This window comes from Rhinoderma darwinii, chromosome 5 (genome assembly GCF_050947455.1).
Source record: "Rhinoderma darwinii isolate aRhiDar2 chromosome 5, aRhiDar2.hap1, whole genome shotgun sequence".
NCBI lineage: Eukaryota > Metazoa > Chordata > Amphibia > Anura > Rhinodermatidae > Rhinoderma > Rhinoderma darwinii.
In genome coordinates this window covers 113,010,400-113,028,589 of record NC_134691.1, presented here as the reverse complement: position 1 = coordinate 113,028,589, position 18,190 = coordinate 113,010,400, and the positions used below count along the sequence as shown (strand labels likewise).

The following is an 18,190-nucleotide window of genomic DNA, read 5'->3' as shown; positions in this document are numbered from 1 at the left end:
TGCCATTTATTTGTGATCACTTATATTCGGATTTGGACAAACCACTCCCAATTATTAGTTGTGGGCAGAGCTTAAAAAGGGGTTTTATTTAGTAAAACTGTCAAAACAAATCACACATATATGGTATCCCCGCGATCGTAACAACTTGACCAAGAAAATGAACACATTAATTAAACCGCCGGATGAACGGCGTCCAAAGAAAACGCAAAAAACAACGGCAAAATTCTCTCTTTTCTCCCATTCTCCCCATAAAAAATAAAATAAAAAAGTTAATCTATAAGTCCTATGTACCCCAAAATAGTACTAATGAAAACTACACATTGTCCCGCAAAAATCAAGCCCACGTCCGGCCACATCGACGGAAAAATAAAAACGTTACGGCTCTTGGAACGCGGCGATGCAAAAACAAGTAATTTTTTTCTAAAAAGGGTTTTTATTGTGCAAACGTAGAAAAAACATATAAAACCTTTACATATTTGGTATCCCCGTAATCGTGCCGACCCATAGAATAAAGTTAACATGTTATTTACGCTGCATAGTAAACGGCGTAAATTTATAAAGTGAAAATTAATGCTGGAATAGCTGCTTATTTTCAATTCTCTCCTAAAATAAAGTTAATAAAAGTTAATCAATATATTATAAGCATCTAAAAATGGTACAATTACAAAATACAACTCGTCCCGCAAAAAACAAGCCCTTATACGGATATGTCGACGGAATAAAAAAAAAAAAGTTACGACTCTTGGAATGCGACCGTGAAAAAACAAAAAATAATCCTTGGTCATTAACGTGCAAAATGGCCCGGTCATTAAGGGGTTAATATGAGTGTGGCATAAAGAGAATGCATCGTATTTTTTTGGGGGGTGGGTATTTATTATTAATTTTTTTTGCACTTTACTATTTTTTTTTTATTACTATGGTCTGTCCCTCAAAGGTCAAAAAAGACATTTGGGGAACATATAATATATATATATATATATATATTATATTTAAATATTTCATTTTTTTTCTCTTTCTTTTACACCATGTTTTTCCCCTGTAACTGGAGCTGCACTGCAGCCCCAGTTACAGGGGAAATCAGCCCTCTCATAGTGACGATTGTCACTAATAGGGCTGTGCTGGGTCTAGTTAGACCCAGCAGCAGTCTGTCACTAACGGCACCCGGCGATCATGTGACCAGTCACATGATCACCGGGAGGAATAGAGACAGCACCGCTGCTGCTGTCTCTATTCCTATACACAGCGTTCAGTGAGCGATGTGTAAAAGAGATCGGGGAAGACAGAAGCAGTGAAATCTGCTTCTATCCTCTCCTCAGGGTCCCCGGCAGTCACTGACAGCCGGAGACCCGACATTCAGCTGCCCGATCGCGCGGGCAGCAAGTTAAAACCCGAGCCGTAAAAAGTCTATGGCACTGATTTTAAGGACCCTGACCGCAAAAATACAGCCAGCGGTCGAGAACCAGTTAAACTAGATAGTGAAACAATCTTTTTTTCTAATCTGTTTTTATTTTTGGATTGTATATTTTTTTATTCTACGTTCTGTACAAGATTATGGGGCAGCAATCTTGCCTGAGCTGCTGTTAACAGCATTTAGAGAAATGCTTCACAGCATACACATGGACCAGAGGAACCTATGAACAGAAGGGGACCCATTGACTTCTATGGGAGAGTGTTCTAGGCGTGACCTGTGCAGAGGTCATTGTGCAGGGAGGGTGAGGAGGGGAGCTGTGTATACCACCTATTGTGAATGGTGGATCCTGTATCATCTATATAGAGGTGTTACCTTTCATTGTAATCCTGCCGGTGATGATAATGAGATGACTGCTGAGAAGAGATCTCTACAGAACAGGAAGCATCAGTGTATTGTGAGGATCGGTGGCCAGAGTGAGACATGCAAGATTTTAGGTTTGTTTTGTTAAACATAGGGGACGTATCTAGAAATAAAAAAATAAACATCACCCAAAATTCAACAAAAACTGGATTTAAATTTTTAAAAAAAACCCTACTAACTTTTTTTTACATATCTAGAGTTTAGTGGTACTGGGCACATTCAATTTCGCTAGTAAATCTTAATACACACGTAGGTGTGTGCACATCTATTATGCAGCCGCCAGGTATACAAGTGTGTTGAAAGGACCAGGCAAACAAAATCAGAAGAATGAAAGCTTGAAGTGCAGAACACAGAAAGAAACACAAGAAATTCACCAGCTGTTTTCCGTGCATTCCTGTGAGCACAGAAAGACATCCGGCACATCCAGAGCCAGCGGCTGGAGACATGGAAAAATAGGATGGATTTCACAAAAACAACCTACTTAAAGGAAAAACAAATGAAAACATCTGGTGCCTTTGCTGCAGTTTGTCCTAGTCTGGAGCTTCTCCTCTTACCTTTCGTCCTGATGGTTTCTCAACCATGATGTTGCAGTCACTGTCTGAATTTTCACTTGGAATGACTTTCGTGGTCAATGTTTTGGGCATCTTATAGTGTAATCCGTTTCAACACCAAACCGGGTGGATCATTATGTACCTGAGGAAATAAAGAGTCCCATTTTATATACAAGTAAATGGAGTTGACAGCATTTTACACCAGCGACATACGAGGGTAATAGTAATCTTCTCCTTTAATAGGTCAACACTGTCATTTGTGCCCTTCATTAGGACACGCTTACAAACCGTACAACTTGGCATATTGCCATTACTTCTTTTATCCACAAACTGACCTGTGCCTGCCCGACCTTGCCTAACAAATCTTAGACAGGATCTTTATATATTCACAGGAATTTAATGGATGGAAGAAATTGCCCCTGAAAAGCTTCAAGTCTAAAAAAAACAATGCATAGTTTGGCAATTTTAGAACATGGTTACAATAATAATAATCTTTATTTATATAGCGCCAACATATTACGCAGCACTTTGATATTGTTTGTTTCATGTTCCCTCTAAATTGTTGACATTACATAGTGACAAAGTTAATTTACAATTCAAACCTGAGGAGTGAGGACCCTGCTCGCAAGAGCTTACAATCTATGAGGAAATAAGGGAGACACAAAGTGTAACAGTGTTTGTTCTGTACAATAGTCCGGCCATTTTTATACACATAAAGCTGCATGAGCCGGTCACCAGCCAGTATCCGTGTATGACGGACATGAAGAGAAGGAGTGTGAGGGAATCTTATTCTGATGACTAATGTAAAAGGGGGGCCATGGAAAGGAGGATGTGGAATCATTGTACCTTGCCGATAAAAAACCCCAAACCAAAACAAAACAGAAAAACTTAACAGAATCGTAAATATTTTTGTCCTTTCCTGTTGTCTCATATCTTATTAGTTAGCTGTCTTCCGCTACATGTAAATATACCATAATCATAAAGATGGCAGCATTCCCCCACCTTCCGAAAGCTGTGCTCGTCTGTCAGTGAATAGAAATTTATGAACAAAACTTTATTAATGCTCAAGTATAACTTTTTAGGAACAGCTTCTTTTTTTCAAGCCATACAGCACTAAGCTGTTTTTTTTTCTATTGTCCCACTGCACTCTATCATTGTGAGCACCCAGCCTAGGCTTTGTCGCATGTAGCAAAGATTTCCACAAACAGACCAGAAAACCTACAACATGCAGTACATTTCATATTTTGCACTGGATTTGGGTAAAATCTGGAAGAAACTTGCAGTAGAAAAGAGATTTTTGTGAAACCCCTACACGTATCGAATTGTACTTTGCTGCAGATTTAGTGTGCAGCATGCAAAACCCCCGGCAAGTCTGCTACAAGTAAACATGGCCGTGGTCACTAAATTAAGTAAAGAGGATTCTACCAGATGTTAGGAGGAGATTTATGAAAAACTTGTTCTCAATCAGCATGGAAGAAAATACGGGTCAATTCCATTCGGCCATTTTCCTGAGAAGTTGAAGAATAGAACCAACACAATGCAATCACATGAACACTAAACTGTATGATCATTGGTAAGCGACGGTGCTTCTGGGACATTCATACCAGGGTAGAACGAACATGTCTCATAATAATGATGGATACACTGTAAGGAAGAACTATGAAAAGGTCCAGTGCCATTATTTTGGATCATTTACATATATGATACATATACTGAAGAGATCAGTCTCCTAAAGTGGAAAACTGCACAAAGTGGAACTCTCAGCTCTCCGGACAGGTCTGTTTTATGGGGAAGCCTAACCCCTCAACTACATGAAATGTACGTGGCAACTGTCAAAGAGGGGGGGGGGGTATGGAGCGGGCTCACGGACTGAGCGCACTTCATATTCAGCGGGTGTCGGCTGTGTAATACAACCAATATCGATTCCATCCATTTAACCACAGATGCCGCAGTCAATAACGACAGCGGCATCTAAGCCGTTAGAAAGAATAGGGCGGCCCAGCCCAACGGCCTGATGGTTGTCATGGCTTCTGGGGGCCTAATGAAGGTCCCAGGTCTGCCATCTTTGTGCTCTTTTTAAAGGGAAGGCATCATGAATTTTTTATCATATTGCTTTTAATATAATATTTTCAAAAAGGTTATTTAATTGTGTTCTCATGTTTTACTTTTTACGGTGTTCTTACTTTTACTTCTCTATGGGGGCGGACTTTTTTTTTCATCTCTGTATGTGTCGATTAACAACACATACAGAGATGCTATACGGCACATACAACCCCATAGAGAATGCGAACGGGAGCCGTTCCATTCTCAGAAGCGTACGCTGTCTGTGTGGGAACGGCGCATGCCGAAAAAATTAAGGCCTTGTCATTAAAGGGGTAAAAGGTGAACATATATATTAAACTAACATCGGCTGAACCCACTTATTACAGTGGAACCGGCCAATAATCTAATGTGTATGGAAGTGTGTACTCTACTCTCCCCATTGAGTACATACACTCGGCCGAGCGGGCATGTGTATTTGTAGGGGGGGGGGGGGATTTGGGAGGAATACCAATCACCCAACGAGCGTTCGTCCGACAGCCATGAGGTATATGGCCACCTTAGGCTACATGCACACATGGCGTAATTCCACAGCTAAAAATCGCACGTGTATTTTCAGTTGCGGTATTTACATTTTGATGCAGAAATAGGTCCGGTTTTATGATGCGTATTTTGGTGCGTTTTTCTTTAAAACTAGCAGATACAATTCGCAAGCAGAAACGCAGGATAAAATGGACATGCTGCAGATTTTAACATTCGCACTGCAGGTCAATTTATGCGCAGAAAAAATCTGCACCGTGTAGAGGAGATTAATTGAAATCTCGAAATGTATTAAAGAATATTTTTAGTAACAGACTGCAAACAGATATCGAAGGCCTCATTCAACGCGCGTGAATCGAATCCGTGTGTGTTGCGTTATGCATCAGTGTGCTTTTCTAGTGGCATGCGTTTCTCACGCACTCGCAAAGCACATCTTTTTTTTTTTATCAATCGAATTGATGTGCAAATCACGCACCGCACACGGATGTGCATCCATGTGCGGTGCATGGTTTTCACGCACTTAGACTTCAATGGGCGCGTAGGTGCGTGAAAACGCACCAATATAGGACATGCAGTAAGTTTCAAAACTCACGCATGTGTGAACGGCCTCATGGAAATCAATGGGTCCGTGTTCTGCACGTGATTTCCATGCACAGCACACGGACGTTATTCACGTTAAACATGATAAAGTCCTGTAACAAAATATTTTGCAAAGTTGAGGAGCTTCTCAATTATACAATAATTAAGCGTTATTTTACAAGATTGGACAATTCCAGTAAATCTAGGACACCTTTCTGGCTCCCTTGCTCAGCAATCCAACTTGTGCTGCACCCTCCACTTTTCTGACTGCCTCCCTCCTCTCACCGATCCGCTGGTGGAAAAGAGACTCCTACTGCTCTCTCGGCCCCACTCAGTTGGAGCCATGCGGACTGCTTCTCTCCTCTGACGTGCTAAGAAAGTATCCTTCTGCACTCTCCCATTCCGGTGATGCGGCGTGGCGCCACTGAAATATTTGCCTTTGGTTGGATCAGGTGATAATCTGCTTATAGAGGGGCAGCTTCCATAGATTAATGGTGGGAACAATTGGACACACAAAACATTTGGTCGGGATGGGGGGGTTCCTAAAGGGGTTGTCATCTGGGGAGAGTTTAATGTATAAACCATTATTTTTATCTGCCGCTTTATAAATTTCAGCGAGAGTTAAAGAGGCTCTGTCCCCACTTTATAAGTGCCCTGTCTCCTACATAAGTAGATCGGCGCTGTAATGTAGGTGACAGTAATGCTTTTTATTTAAAAAAACAATCTTTTTTCACAAAGTTAGGAGCGATTTTGGTTTATGCTAATGAGCTTTCTTAATGCCCAAGTGGGCGTACTTTTACTTTCGACCAAGTGGGCCTTGTACAGAGGAGTGCATGACGCTGACCAATCAGCATCATGCACTCCTCTCCATTCATTTACACTGCACTAGCGATATAGATATATCACTATGTGCAGCCTCATACACAAGCCCTAACATTACTAGTGTCCTGATAATGAATACACATGACCATCCAGCCTGGACGTCATGTGTACTCAGAATCCTGACACTTCTGACTCTTTTTTTGTGAGATTCCGGCAAGTGAAACCAAATCTCGTTTAGCTCCGTGATCTCGCAAGATTTCGTATCAGTTGCTGGAATCTCACAAAAAAGAGATTCACAAGTGTCAGGATTCTGAGTAGACATGACGTCCAGGCTGGATGGTCATGTGTATTCATTATCAGGACACTAGTAATGTTAGGGCTTGTGTATGAGGCTGCACATAGTGATATATCTATATCGCTAGTGCAGTGTAAATGAATGGAGAGGAGTGCATGATGCCGATTGGTCAGCGTCATACACTCCTCTGTACAACGCCCACTTGGTCGAAAGTAAAAGTACGCCCACTTGGGCATTAAGAAACTAATTAGCATAAACCAAAATCGCTCCTAACGTTGTGAAAAAAGATTGTTTTTTTAAATAAAAAGCATTACTGTCACCTACATTACAGCGCCCATCTCCTTATGTAGGAGACAGGGCACTTATAATGTGGTGACAGAGTCTCTTTAAGCTGACAGACCGCAAAAAACTTTTTTTTTCTGTCAGACTGTATGAATCCAAAAAAAAGAAGCAGTCGTAACATGCACCATCGGATTTTGTATTTACAGAGGAATTCGGCAATGCTTACACACGGCACCCGCCAGAGCTAACATGACCTTTGTGCACTGCCGTACAAGCAGTATCGTCAGGCTCATTCAAACTACGTTCAGGAGATTAGTTCTAGTACAAAAGAGAAGAAAAAAAAAACAACATTCCCTTAGGCTACATCCAGACGACAGTGTCTGATTTGCACACATAAAAACCGCAGCGTTATTCCTACATTTCTTGTCTGTTGCGTATTGGAATCAGTGTGCTTTGCGTATTGCATGAGTTGATTATATCCGTGAAAGCGCTTAGTTTTTTTTCATTTATCTCTCTGCTTTTCTATGTTTTTGATGCGTGAAACATGGATGGCACACAGATGTCGTCCGTGTGCGGTCTGTGGTTTTCACGCACCCAGGCTTCAATTTGCGATTAGGTGCTTGAAAACGCACCAATATAGAACAGGCAGTGAGTTTCACGCAACAGAGACTAGCTGGGTGAAAAACAACGCACGTGTGAATGGCCCCATTGAATTGCATGGGTCCATGTGAGTAATTTCAACGCACAGCACACGGACGAGTATTATGCTGGTCTGAATGAGCCCTAAGGAAATGATTGCAAACTTTTCCCTTCTCTTTTCTACTAGGATCGGTTCCCACTTTTGAGGACTAAAGATGCACCGTCGAGTGGCTCTCCTGATCGCAGTGTGACGGCAGAATAAGCTGTAAATATAAAACACAGAAATATCTCTAATCAGTGATCGCTTATGTCTGAATCCATAATGCAGAACTGAAATCTATTTTCACACAGTTCTAGGGAACGGCATAGCTTTACATAGTGACCAAAAAAGGTTAAAGAGGCTCTGTCACCACATTAGAAGTGCCCTATCTTGTACATAATGTGATTGGCGCTGTAATGTAGATTACAGCAGTGTTTTTTATTTAGAAAACCGATAATTTTTGACGGAGTTATGACCTATATTAGCTTTATGCTAATGAGTTTCTCAATGGACAACTGGGCGTGTTTTACTATATGACCAAGTGGGCGGTTGTGGAGAGGAGTGTATGACGCTGACCAATCAGCGTCATACACTTCTCTCCATTCATTTACACTGAAGATAGCGATATAGCTAGATCACTATGTGCAGCTACATAAACACACTATAACGTTACTGCAGTGTCCTGACAATGAATATACATTACCTCCAGCCAGGACGTGATGTGTATTCAGAATCTTGACCACTTCTCTGTGATTTACAGCATAGCAGGCGTAGTCTCGCAAGATTACACTGTAAACTGACATTTACAGCGATATCTCGCTGTGCTGTAGTCTCACACAGACGCTACAGAAGGTGTCAGGATTCTGAATACATATCCCGTCCCGGCTGGAGGAAATGTATATTCATGGTCAGGATACTGCAGTAATGTTATAGTGTGTGTATGTGGCTGCTATATCGCTATGTGCTGTGTAAATGAATGGGGAGAAGCGTATGACGCTGATTGGTCAGAGTCATACACTCCTCTGTACAACGCCCACTTGAACAACTGGGGGTGTTTTACTTTTTGGCCATTAAAAAACTCATTAGCATAAAGCGAACATAGGTCATAACTCCGTCAAAAATCATAGTTTTTCTAAATAAAAAAAACACTGCTGTAATCTACATTACAGCACCGATCACATTATGTACAATATAGGCCACTTATAATGTGGTGACAGAGCCTCTTTGAAGGTTTATGTAAGTAAATCTTGCTCATTGTAGAACAAAAACGTTAATATACATTGTGTTTTAACCCCTATCCGCACGAGTAAGTAACTGCACGTCGTCGCGGGAGGTTACTTCAGCCGACAGCTGACACTCCACTCTTGCCGGCCAGCGGTCCTTTGCGGCCGATTTCAGTGAATTAACCCCTTAAATTCGGCGATCGGTTGCAATCTACAAATTTTGGGGGTTTCTAACATATCGGCAGACCTCGGTCCGAAATCGCTGAGTTTGCCGATTGTTAGTATGGCAGACGGAAGCCAAACAATGGCTTCCGTGTCTGCCATGGACGGAAGCCCATCAGGGCCAACCTTCGGCTGGTCCGGATAAGTTTCCTGTCAGAGTGACAGGAAGTCACTGTGTCGTTCCCGATGCACACTGTCGGCGACAAGGTGTGCATCGGGAACTCGGAGATCAGCTGTCCCCGACAGCTGACACTCCAGTGTTGCCGATAAGCGGCTCATCGCAGCGGATTTCGGCAATTAACTCGTTACATGCGGGGCTCGAATCTGATCTCCGCATGTAGGGGGTTTGTAGCTCATCAGCAGCCCCCATGCAATTGTGGGGGCTGCTGATGCTTGTGATGGCATCCAGAGGCCAGGCAACGGCCTCCGGGAATGCCATGTATGGAAGCTTATGAGGATCAGCCTCTGCTGATCCTCGTAGACTGTCAGAGTGATTGTCACGTCACACTGACAGTTGGAATACGTTACACTACCTAGGTAGTGTAATGTATTCTAGCAGCGATCAAAGCTGCAGGTCAAAAAAAATAGTGTAAAAAGTAAAAGTTAACTTTTTTTTTTTACACTTTATTTTTTTGTTAAGAAAAATGTTTTATAAAAGTGTAAAAATAAAAGTTTTTGTTTTCCTATAATAAGTAATTTATTATAGGGAAAAAATTAAACCGTTAAAAAAAAAAAAGTAAAAGTACACATATTTGGTATCACCGTGTTTGTAACGACCCAAACTATGAAACTATAATGTTAATTTTTCGGCACGGTGAATGCCACAAACAAAATAAATGGAAAACTATGTCAGCTTCGCTATTTTTTGGTCACCACCCCTCCCAAGATAAAGAATAAAAAAAGTGATCAAGAAGTCGCATTTACCCAAAAATTGTACCAATAAAAACTACAACCCGTCCCGCAAAACAAGACCTCCCACAGCTTTTTTTGACGAAAAAATAAAAAAGTTACGGCTCAGAATAGCGTCTCAGAAAATAAATTATTTTATAGAAACGTAGTTTTATTGTGCAAACGCTGCAAAACTTAAAAAAAAAAAAAACACTATACACATATGGTATCGGCGTAATCGTACCGACCCGCAGAATAAAGTAAAACGTAATTTATTGCGCACGGTGAACGCTGTAAGAAATAAAGAATTTAAAGGGCCAAAATCGCTGTTTTTTTGGTCACCTTAGCTCTAAAAAACATCCTGTGGGGTCAAAATGCTCACTATACCCCTAGAAAAATTATTTGGAGGGGTGTAGTTTCCAAAATAGGGTCACTTTTGGGGGGTTTCCACTGTTTTGGTCCCTCCGGGGCGTTGCAAACCCGGCATGGCACTGAAAACCAATCCAGCAAAATCTGCGCTCCAAAATCCAAAAGGCGCTCCTTCCCTCCTGAGCCCTGCTGTGGGTCCAAACATCAGTTTACGACCACATATGGGGTATTGCCGTAATCGGGAGAAATTGCTTTACAAATGTTAGGGTGCTTTTTCTCCTTTACTCCTTGTCAAAATGAAAAAATTCTATGTTTCCACCGAAAAATAGGTGATTTTCATCTTCACAGACTAATTCCACTAAATTCTGCAAAAAAACTGTGGGGTCAAAATGCTAACTATACCCCTAGAAAAATGCCTTGAGGGGTGTAGTTTCCAAAATGGGGTCACTTTTTGGGGGTTTCGACTGTTTAGGTACCACAAGACCTCTTCAAACCTGACATGGTGCCTAAAATATATTCCTAAAAAAAGGAGGCCCCAAAATCCACTGGGTGCTCCTTTGCTTCTGAGGCCTGTGCTTCAGTCCATTAGGACACTAGGGCCACATGTTGGATATTTCTAAAATCTGCAGAATCTGGGCAATAAATATGGAGTTGCGTTTCTCTGGTAAAACCTTCTGTGTTAGATTGTTTTTTTATTACAAAATGAATTTCAGCAAAAAAAAAAAAGAAATTTGTAAGTTTCACCTCTACTTTGCCTTAATTCCTGTGAAACGCCTAAAGGGTTAAAATACTTTCTGAATGTGGTTTTGAATACCTTGAGGGGTGCAGTTTTCAAAATGAGGTGATTTATGGGGACTTTCTAATATAGAAGGCCCCCAAAGCCACTTCAGAACTAAACTGGTCCCTGAAAAAATGGCCTATTGAAATTTTCTTTAAAATATGAGAAATTGCTGCTAAAGTTCTAAGCCTTATAACATCTTAGAAAAATAAAAGTACATGAAAAAAAATGATGCAAACAAATTTTTTCACCAACAAAGTACAATATGTCACGAGAAAACAATCTCAGAATCGCTTGGACAAATAAAAGCGTTCCGGAGTTATTACTACATAAAGTGACACGTCAGATTTGAAAAAATCATCTGTGTCCACAAGGCCAAAACAAGCTGTGTCCTAAAGGGGTTAAACTGTTCCCGACCGCCCTCTGTCTTGACGGCAGGCGGTGTAGGTCCAGAATTACTGCAAGGTCTTTTGACATAGTTGTTGAAAAGGCTTGTGAGTACTGTGCTTAGAGCAGCCTGCTGAATACAGCTGGAATCAGAGGAAACTCCAAACCCAGCCATTCAACCCTTTGATCGCCGCCGTCTGTGACCTAGAAAGGACCCCAAGGCTGACTATTCAGTAAGCCTGCCATTAGGGCACACTGTGTGTTGCCCTTACAGCAGCATGTATCATAGTGAAACAGTATAATATAGTAGCATAAAGGAGTATGCCAATACATTAGAGGTATAAAATGACGTTTTTAATAAGCTATTTAAAGAGGCTCTGTCACCAGATTTTGCAACCCCTATCTGCTATTGCAGCAGATAGGCGCTGCAATGTAGATTACAGTAACGTTTTTATTTTTAAAAAACGAGCATTTTTGGCCAAGTTATGACCATTTTCGTATTTATGCAAATGAGGCTTGCAAAAGTACAACTGGGCGTGTTGAAAAGTAAAAGTACAACTGGGCGTGTATTATGTGCGTACATCGGGGCGTGTTTACTACTTTTACTAGCTGGGCGTTCTGATGAGAAGTATCATCCACTTCTCTTCAGAACGCCCAGCTTCTGGCAGTGCAGCACTGTGACGTCACTCACAGGTCCTGCATCGTGTCGGCACCAGAGGCTACAGATGATTCTGCAGCAGCATCGGCGTTTGCAGGTAAGTCGATGTAGCTACTTACCTGCAAATGCTGATGCTGCTGCAGAATCAAGTGTAGCCTCTGGTGCCGACACGATGCAGGACCTGTGAGTGACGTCACAGTGCTGCACTGCCAGAAGCTGGGCGTTGTGAAGAGAAGTGGATGACACTTCTATACACAACGCCCAGCTAGTAATAGTAGTAAACACGCCCCGATGTACGCACATAATACACGCCCAGTTGTACTTTTACTTTTCAACACGCCCAGTTGTACTTTTGCAAGCCTCATTTGCATAAATACGAAAATGGTCATAACTTGGCCAAAAATGCTCGTTTTTTAAAAATAAAAACGTTACTGTAATCTACATTGCAGCGCCTATCTGCTGCAATAGCAGATAGGGGCTGCAAAATCTGGTGACAGAGCCTCTTTAAAGGACACCATTCTGTATAAAATATATTTTATTTTATGCCCATACATTACATAAAAACAAAAAACCTACAGTCAGTTACACGACCGTAATAACCTGCATAATTAAACAATTATTTAGTGAATGGTATAAAAAACAAAAATGCCAAAAAGAAAAAACACTATTTTCTATATTTATACAACAAAAATAAAAATTAGACTAATATATTTGTACCCCAAAATGCACAAGAGAAAAAAAATAAATTCTCCACATAAAAACTAGGGCCTCATATAGCCAAGTCAATAAAGAAAAAAAAAAATGGCTACTGAAGAGGCAAAGCAGTAAAAACAAAAATGGAGCTGGTCTTTAAGGGGTTAAAATTCCTGTGTATAATTCTCATGTTTTTCATTAAGCAATGGCTTTTTCCTGGTCACTCTTCCTTATAGAAGGACTCCCATGAAAAATGTTATTGCTGTGCCCGTTTGTAATGGGCATCTTGTGCATGTAAAATTATATTTATTTGCTCACTAAGCGTCTATCTTCAATCCATGGGCTGCATTCGGCTTCCCCATTCAGTCACGTGACCTGTAAACGGACTTTAGATTCAGTATCATGGGATTACATAGAGAAACTTGCTTACAGTCCACACAAGACGCGGTATGAATCAGTAAGGCAGTTTACAGGTCACATGACTGAACATGGAAACCGACCGCAGCCCATGGATTGAAGATAGACGCCCGGTGAGCAAATAAATATAATTTGCATGACAAGATGCCCATTACTAATGGGCACAGCAATAAAAATATTCATGGGAGTTCTTCTTTAACCCCTTCCCTCTTTGGCCACTTTTGACCTTCCTGACAGAGCCTCATTTTTCAAATCTGACATGTTTCAATTTATGTGGTAATAACTCCGGAATGCTTTTACCTATCCAAGCGATTCTGAGATTGTTTTCTCGTGACACATTGGACTTTATGTTACTGGCAAAATTTGCCCGATACATTCAGTATTTATTGTGAAAAACACCAAAATTTAGCGAAAAATTGCAAAAATTAACATTTTTCTCAATTTAAATGCATCTGCTTGTAAGACAGGCAGTTCTACCACACAAAAATGTTGCTAACTAACAACCCCCATATGTCTACTTTATGTTTGCATCGTTTTTTGATCATCATTTTATTTTTCTAGGACGTTACAAGGCTTAGAACTTTAGCAGCAATTTCTCACATTTTCAAGAAAATTTCAAAATGCTATTTTTACAGGGGCCAGTTCAGTTGTGAAGTGGCTTTGAGGTCCTTAGATATTAGAAACCGCCAATAAGTCACCCCATTTTAAAAACTGCACCCCTCAAAGTATTCAAAACAGCATTTAGAAAGTTTCTTAACCCTTTAGACATTGCGCAGGAATTAAGGCAAAGTAGAGGTGAAATTTACAAAGTTCATTATTTTTTTCCAGAAATTCATTTTGAATCCATTTTTTTTGTACCACAGAAGGTTTTACCCAAGAAATGCAACTTAATATTTATTGCCCAGGTTCTGCAGTTTTAGGAAATATCCCACATGTGGCCGTAGCGTGCTACTGGACTGAAGCACAGGCCTCAGAAGCAAAGGAGCACCTAGTGGATTTTGGGCCTCCTTTTTATTAGAATATATTTTAGGCACCATGTCAGCTTTGAACAGGTCTAGTGGAACTAAAACAGTGGAAACCCCCCAAAAGTGACCCCATTTGGGAAACTACACCCCTCGAAGAATTTATCTAGGGGTGTAGCAAGCATTTTGACCGGCCAGTTTTTTTGCAAAAATTTTTGGAACTAGGCCATGAAAATGAAAATCTACATTTTTTCAAATAAAATGTAGGTTTAGCTAATTTTTTTTCATTTCCAAAAGAACTAAAGTAGAAAAAGCACCACAGCATTTGTAGAGCAATTTCTCCCGAGTAAAACAGTACCCCACATGTGGTAATAAACGGTTGTTTGGACACACGGCAGGGCTTAGAATGGAAAGTGAGCCATTTGGCTCTTGGAGCTCAAATTTAGCAGGAATGGTTTGCGGAGGCCATGTCACATTTGCAAAGCCCCTGAGGTGACAAAACAGTGGAAACCCCCAACAAGTGACCCCATTTTGGAAACTATACCCCTCGAGGAATTTATCTAGGGGTGTAGCAAGCATTTTGACCGGCCAGTTTTTTTGCAAAAATTTTTGGAACTAGGTCATGAAAATGATAATCTACATTTTTTCAAATAAAATGTAGGTTTAGCTAATTTTTTTTCATTTCCAAGAGAACTAAAGTAGAAAAAGCACCACAACATTTGTAGAGCAATTTCTCCCGAGTAAAACAATACCCCACATGTGGTAATAAACAGTTGTTTGGACACACGGCAGGGCTTAGAAGGGAAAGAGCGCCATTTGGCTCTTGGAGCTCAAATTTAGCAGGAATGGTTTGCGGAGGCCATGTCGCATTTGCAAAGCCCCAGAGGGGGCAAAACAGTGGAAACCCCCAACAAGTGACCCCATTTTGGAAACTATACCCTTTGAGGAAATTATCTAGGGTATAGTGAGCATTTTGACCCCACAGGTTTTTTGCAGAAATTTTTGCAAGTAGGCTGTGAAAATGAAAATCTACATTTTTTCAAATAAAATGTAGGTTTAGCTAATTTTTTTTCATTTCCAAGAGAACTAAAGTAGAAAAAGCACCACAACATTTGTAGAGCAATTTCTCCCGAGTAAAACAATACCCCACATGTGGTAATAAACGGCTGTTTGGACACACGGCGAGGCTGAGAAGGGAAAGTGCGCCATTTGGCTTTTGGAACTCAAATTTAGCAGGAATGGTTTGCGGTGGCCATGTCGCATTTGCAAAGCTCCTGAGGGGACAAAACAGTGGAAACCCCCAACAAGTGACCCCATTTTGGAAACTACACCCCATGCGGGAATTATCTAGGGGTAGAGTGAGCAGTTTTACCCCACAGGTTTTTTACAGAACTTATTGTAACTAGGCCGTAAAAATGAAAATCTACATTTTTTCAAATAAAATGTAGGTTTAGGTATTTTTTTTTCATTTCCACAAGGACTGAAGGAGAAAAAGCACCACAACATTTGTAAAGCAACTTCTCCCGAGTAAAATAATACCCCACATGTGGTCACAAACATCTGTTTGGACACACGGTAGGGCTCAGAATGGAAGGAGCACCATTTGGATTTTGGAATGGTTTCTGGGTGTCATGTCATATTTGCTGAGCCCCTGTAGTACTAGTACAGTGGAAACACCCCAAAAGTGACACCATTTGGGAAACTGCACCCCCTGAGGAATCATCTAGGGGTATAGTGAAAATTTTGATCCCAAAAGGTTTTTTGCTGAATTAGAATTAAGCCATGAAAATGAAAAATATTTTTTTTTCCCAACAAGATGTAGTTTTAGATACACATTTTTCATTTTTACAAGGAATAGAGAAGAAAAAGCACCCCAACATTTGTAAAGTAATTTCTCCCGAGTACGGTAACACCCCATATGTGGTTATAATCGACTGTTTACATATATGGGAGCATTCAGAAGAAAAGGAGCGGTATTTATCTTTTGGAGCGTAGATTTTGCTGGAATGGTTTGCGGATGCCATGTTGCATTTGCAAAACCCCTGATGTACCAAACAAAAGTGACCCCGTTTTAGAAACTACACCCCTAAAGGCATTTATCAAGGGATGTAGTGACAATTTAGACTCCACAGGTGTTTTTCAGAAATGAATATGCAGTGGATGGTGCAAAGTGAAAATTGCAATTTCTCCACTGATCTGCCCATTCACCGCACAAGATGTTGTGCCCCTAGAGAATCTTACCCCATAAATTGTTAAGCGGGTTCTCCCGGGCATGGTAATGCCTTACTTGTGGCCATAAATTGCTGTTTGGGCACACTGTAGGGCTAAGAAGGGAAAGACCGCCATTTTGAGCATGGATTTTGCTTGGTAATAGTTCTGTTTGGGGTTTTGCTGGTATTTCAGCTTATAATGTGGTGGCAAATGTAATCTGTGCGGAGTACATCAGGGCATAATAAGAGGGTATAATAATGGGGTAAATAATACAATTCTCCATAGATGTGGGTTACGCTGTGAAGCGATCCGTTATGCACAGGCCGGTGTCACACTGATAAACGGTTTTCTTTCTTATCCCTCCTTTGTAACGCTCTGCACCTTTTGGGGACTTTTTCTCCTTCGTAGTTTGGGAAATATTGCTGGGAAAGTTTTGCGCTGGTATAATACGGGCGCCCTCGCTTCCAGCGGATGTGCTATGTCCATTCCCTTTCCTAGTTCCTAAATACTAGGGCCCTAAAACTGCAGGAATGTTCCCCTCCGGCCTGCGCATTGAGATGTTTTTTCATCACCGCATTACTAGTGCCGTAACTTTTTTATTTTTCAGTTGATTGAGCGGTGTGCGGGCTTGTTTTTTGCGAGACGGGCTGTAGATTTTATTGGTACCATTTTAGAACACATACGACTTTTTGATCACTTTTTATTTCATTTTTTGGTAAAGGAAATTACCAAAAACAAGCAATTCTGGAATAGTTTTTTATTGTTTTTTTTTCTCTGCATCCACAGTGCGCCCTAGATTACATGTTAGCTTTATTCTGCGGGTCGATACGATTACGGCGATACCAAATTTATATCGTTTTTTTTATGTATTGCGGCTTTTGCACAATAAAATCACTTTTTTTATAAAATCATTTGTTTTCTGTGTCGACATTCTAAGACCCATAACTTTATTATTTTTGCGTGCACAAAGCGGTGTCAGGGATTATTTTTTGCGGCACGGATTGGCGTTTTTTATTAGTACTATTTTGGAGTAAATGTGACTTTTTGATCACTTTTTATAGCATTTTTTGGAAGGAGATGTGACCTAAAAACAAAGATTCTGGCGCTGTTTTTCATGTTTTTTTTTTTACCGCGTTCACCGTGCGGGATAAATTACATAATAGTTTTGTAGTTTGGGTCGTTACGGACGCGGCGATACCAATTATGTATAGTTTTTTTTATTTTTACGGTTTTTCCCATAATAAAATACTTACTATGGGAAAAAAGTCAGTTTAGCTTTATTTTTATTTGAAATGTGTGTGTTTTTATTGTTTTACCACATTTTTATTTACTTTTTTTTACTTTTTTTACTTGTCCCACTAGGGGACATGAGGGCCTGATGCCCCGATCGCTACTCTAATACACTGCACTACATACGTAGTGCAGTGTATTAGCGCTGTCAGTTATTCACTGACAGCAAGCCTATGAGGACTCGCCGCAGGCGGGTCCTCATCGGCTCCCGTACAAGGCAGACTCGGACGCCATTTTCTGGCGTCCGATTGCCACAGCAACCCAGCGATTGCATCACTGGGTTGCCGATCGGGTGAAAACCTATCAGATGCTGCGCTCTATTGAGCACAGCATCTGAGGGGTTAATCTGCCGGATCGGAGAGTAGCTCCGGTCCTGGCAGTTACAGGAGGGTGCCAGCTGTATAATACAGCTGTCCCCCCGCAGTGATAGTGCCGGCTCTGCTTCTGAGCCCGCACCATCACTGCGCCGTATA

At 40.9% G+C, this 18,190-nt stretch overlaps 1 protein-coding gene and 1 long non-coding RNA gene across 7 annotated transcripts in view; one reads left to right on the top strand and one right to left on the bottom strand.

The window, feature by feature from the left end:
- Positions 1-7,830, top strand: part of LOC142651556 (uncharacterized) — a 77,757-nt gene extending 69,927 nt beyond the window's left edge. The window contains exon 3 of the long non-coding RNA XR_012847646.1: positions 7,767-7,830. This is a non-coding gene — a long non-coding RNA (uncharacterized LOC142651556). The remainder of the gene's footprint in view (positions 1-7,766) is intronic.
- ANKRD12 (ankyrin repeat domain 12) overlaps positions 1-18,190 on the bottom strand; it is a 123,713-nt gene that overhangs the window by 72,698 nt on the left and 32,825 nt on the right. For all 6 annotated transcript variants that reach the window (XM_075826419.1, XM_075826418.1, XM_075826420.1 and 3 more), the window contains exon 2: positions 2,386-2,524. In XM_075826419.1, coding sequence (XP_075682534.1) covers positions 2,386-2,475 — 90 coding nt within the window. In that variant the 5' untranslated portion in view covers positions 2,476-2,524. The remainder of the gene's footprint in view (positions 1-2,385; positions 2,525-18,190) is intronic.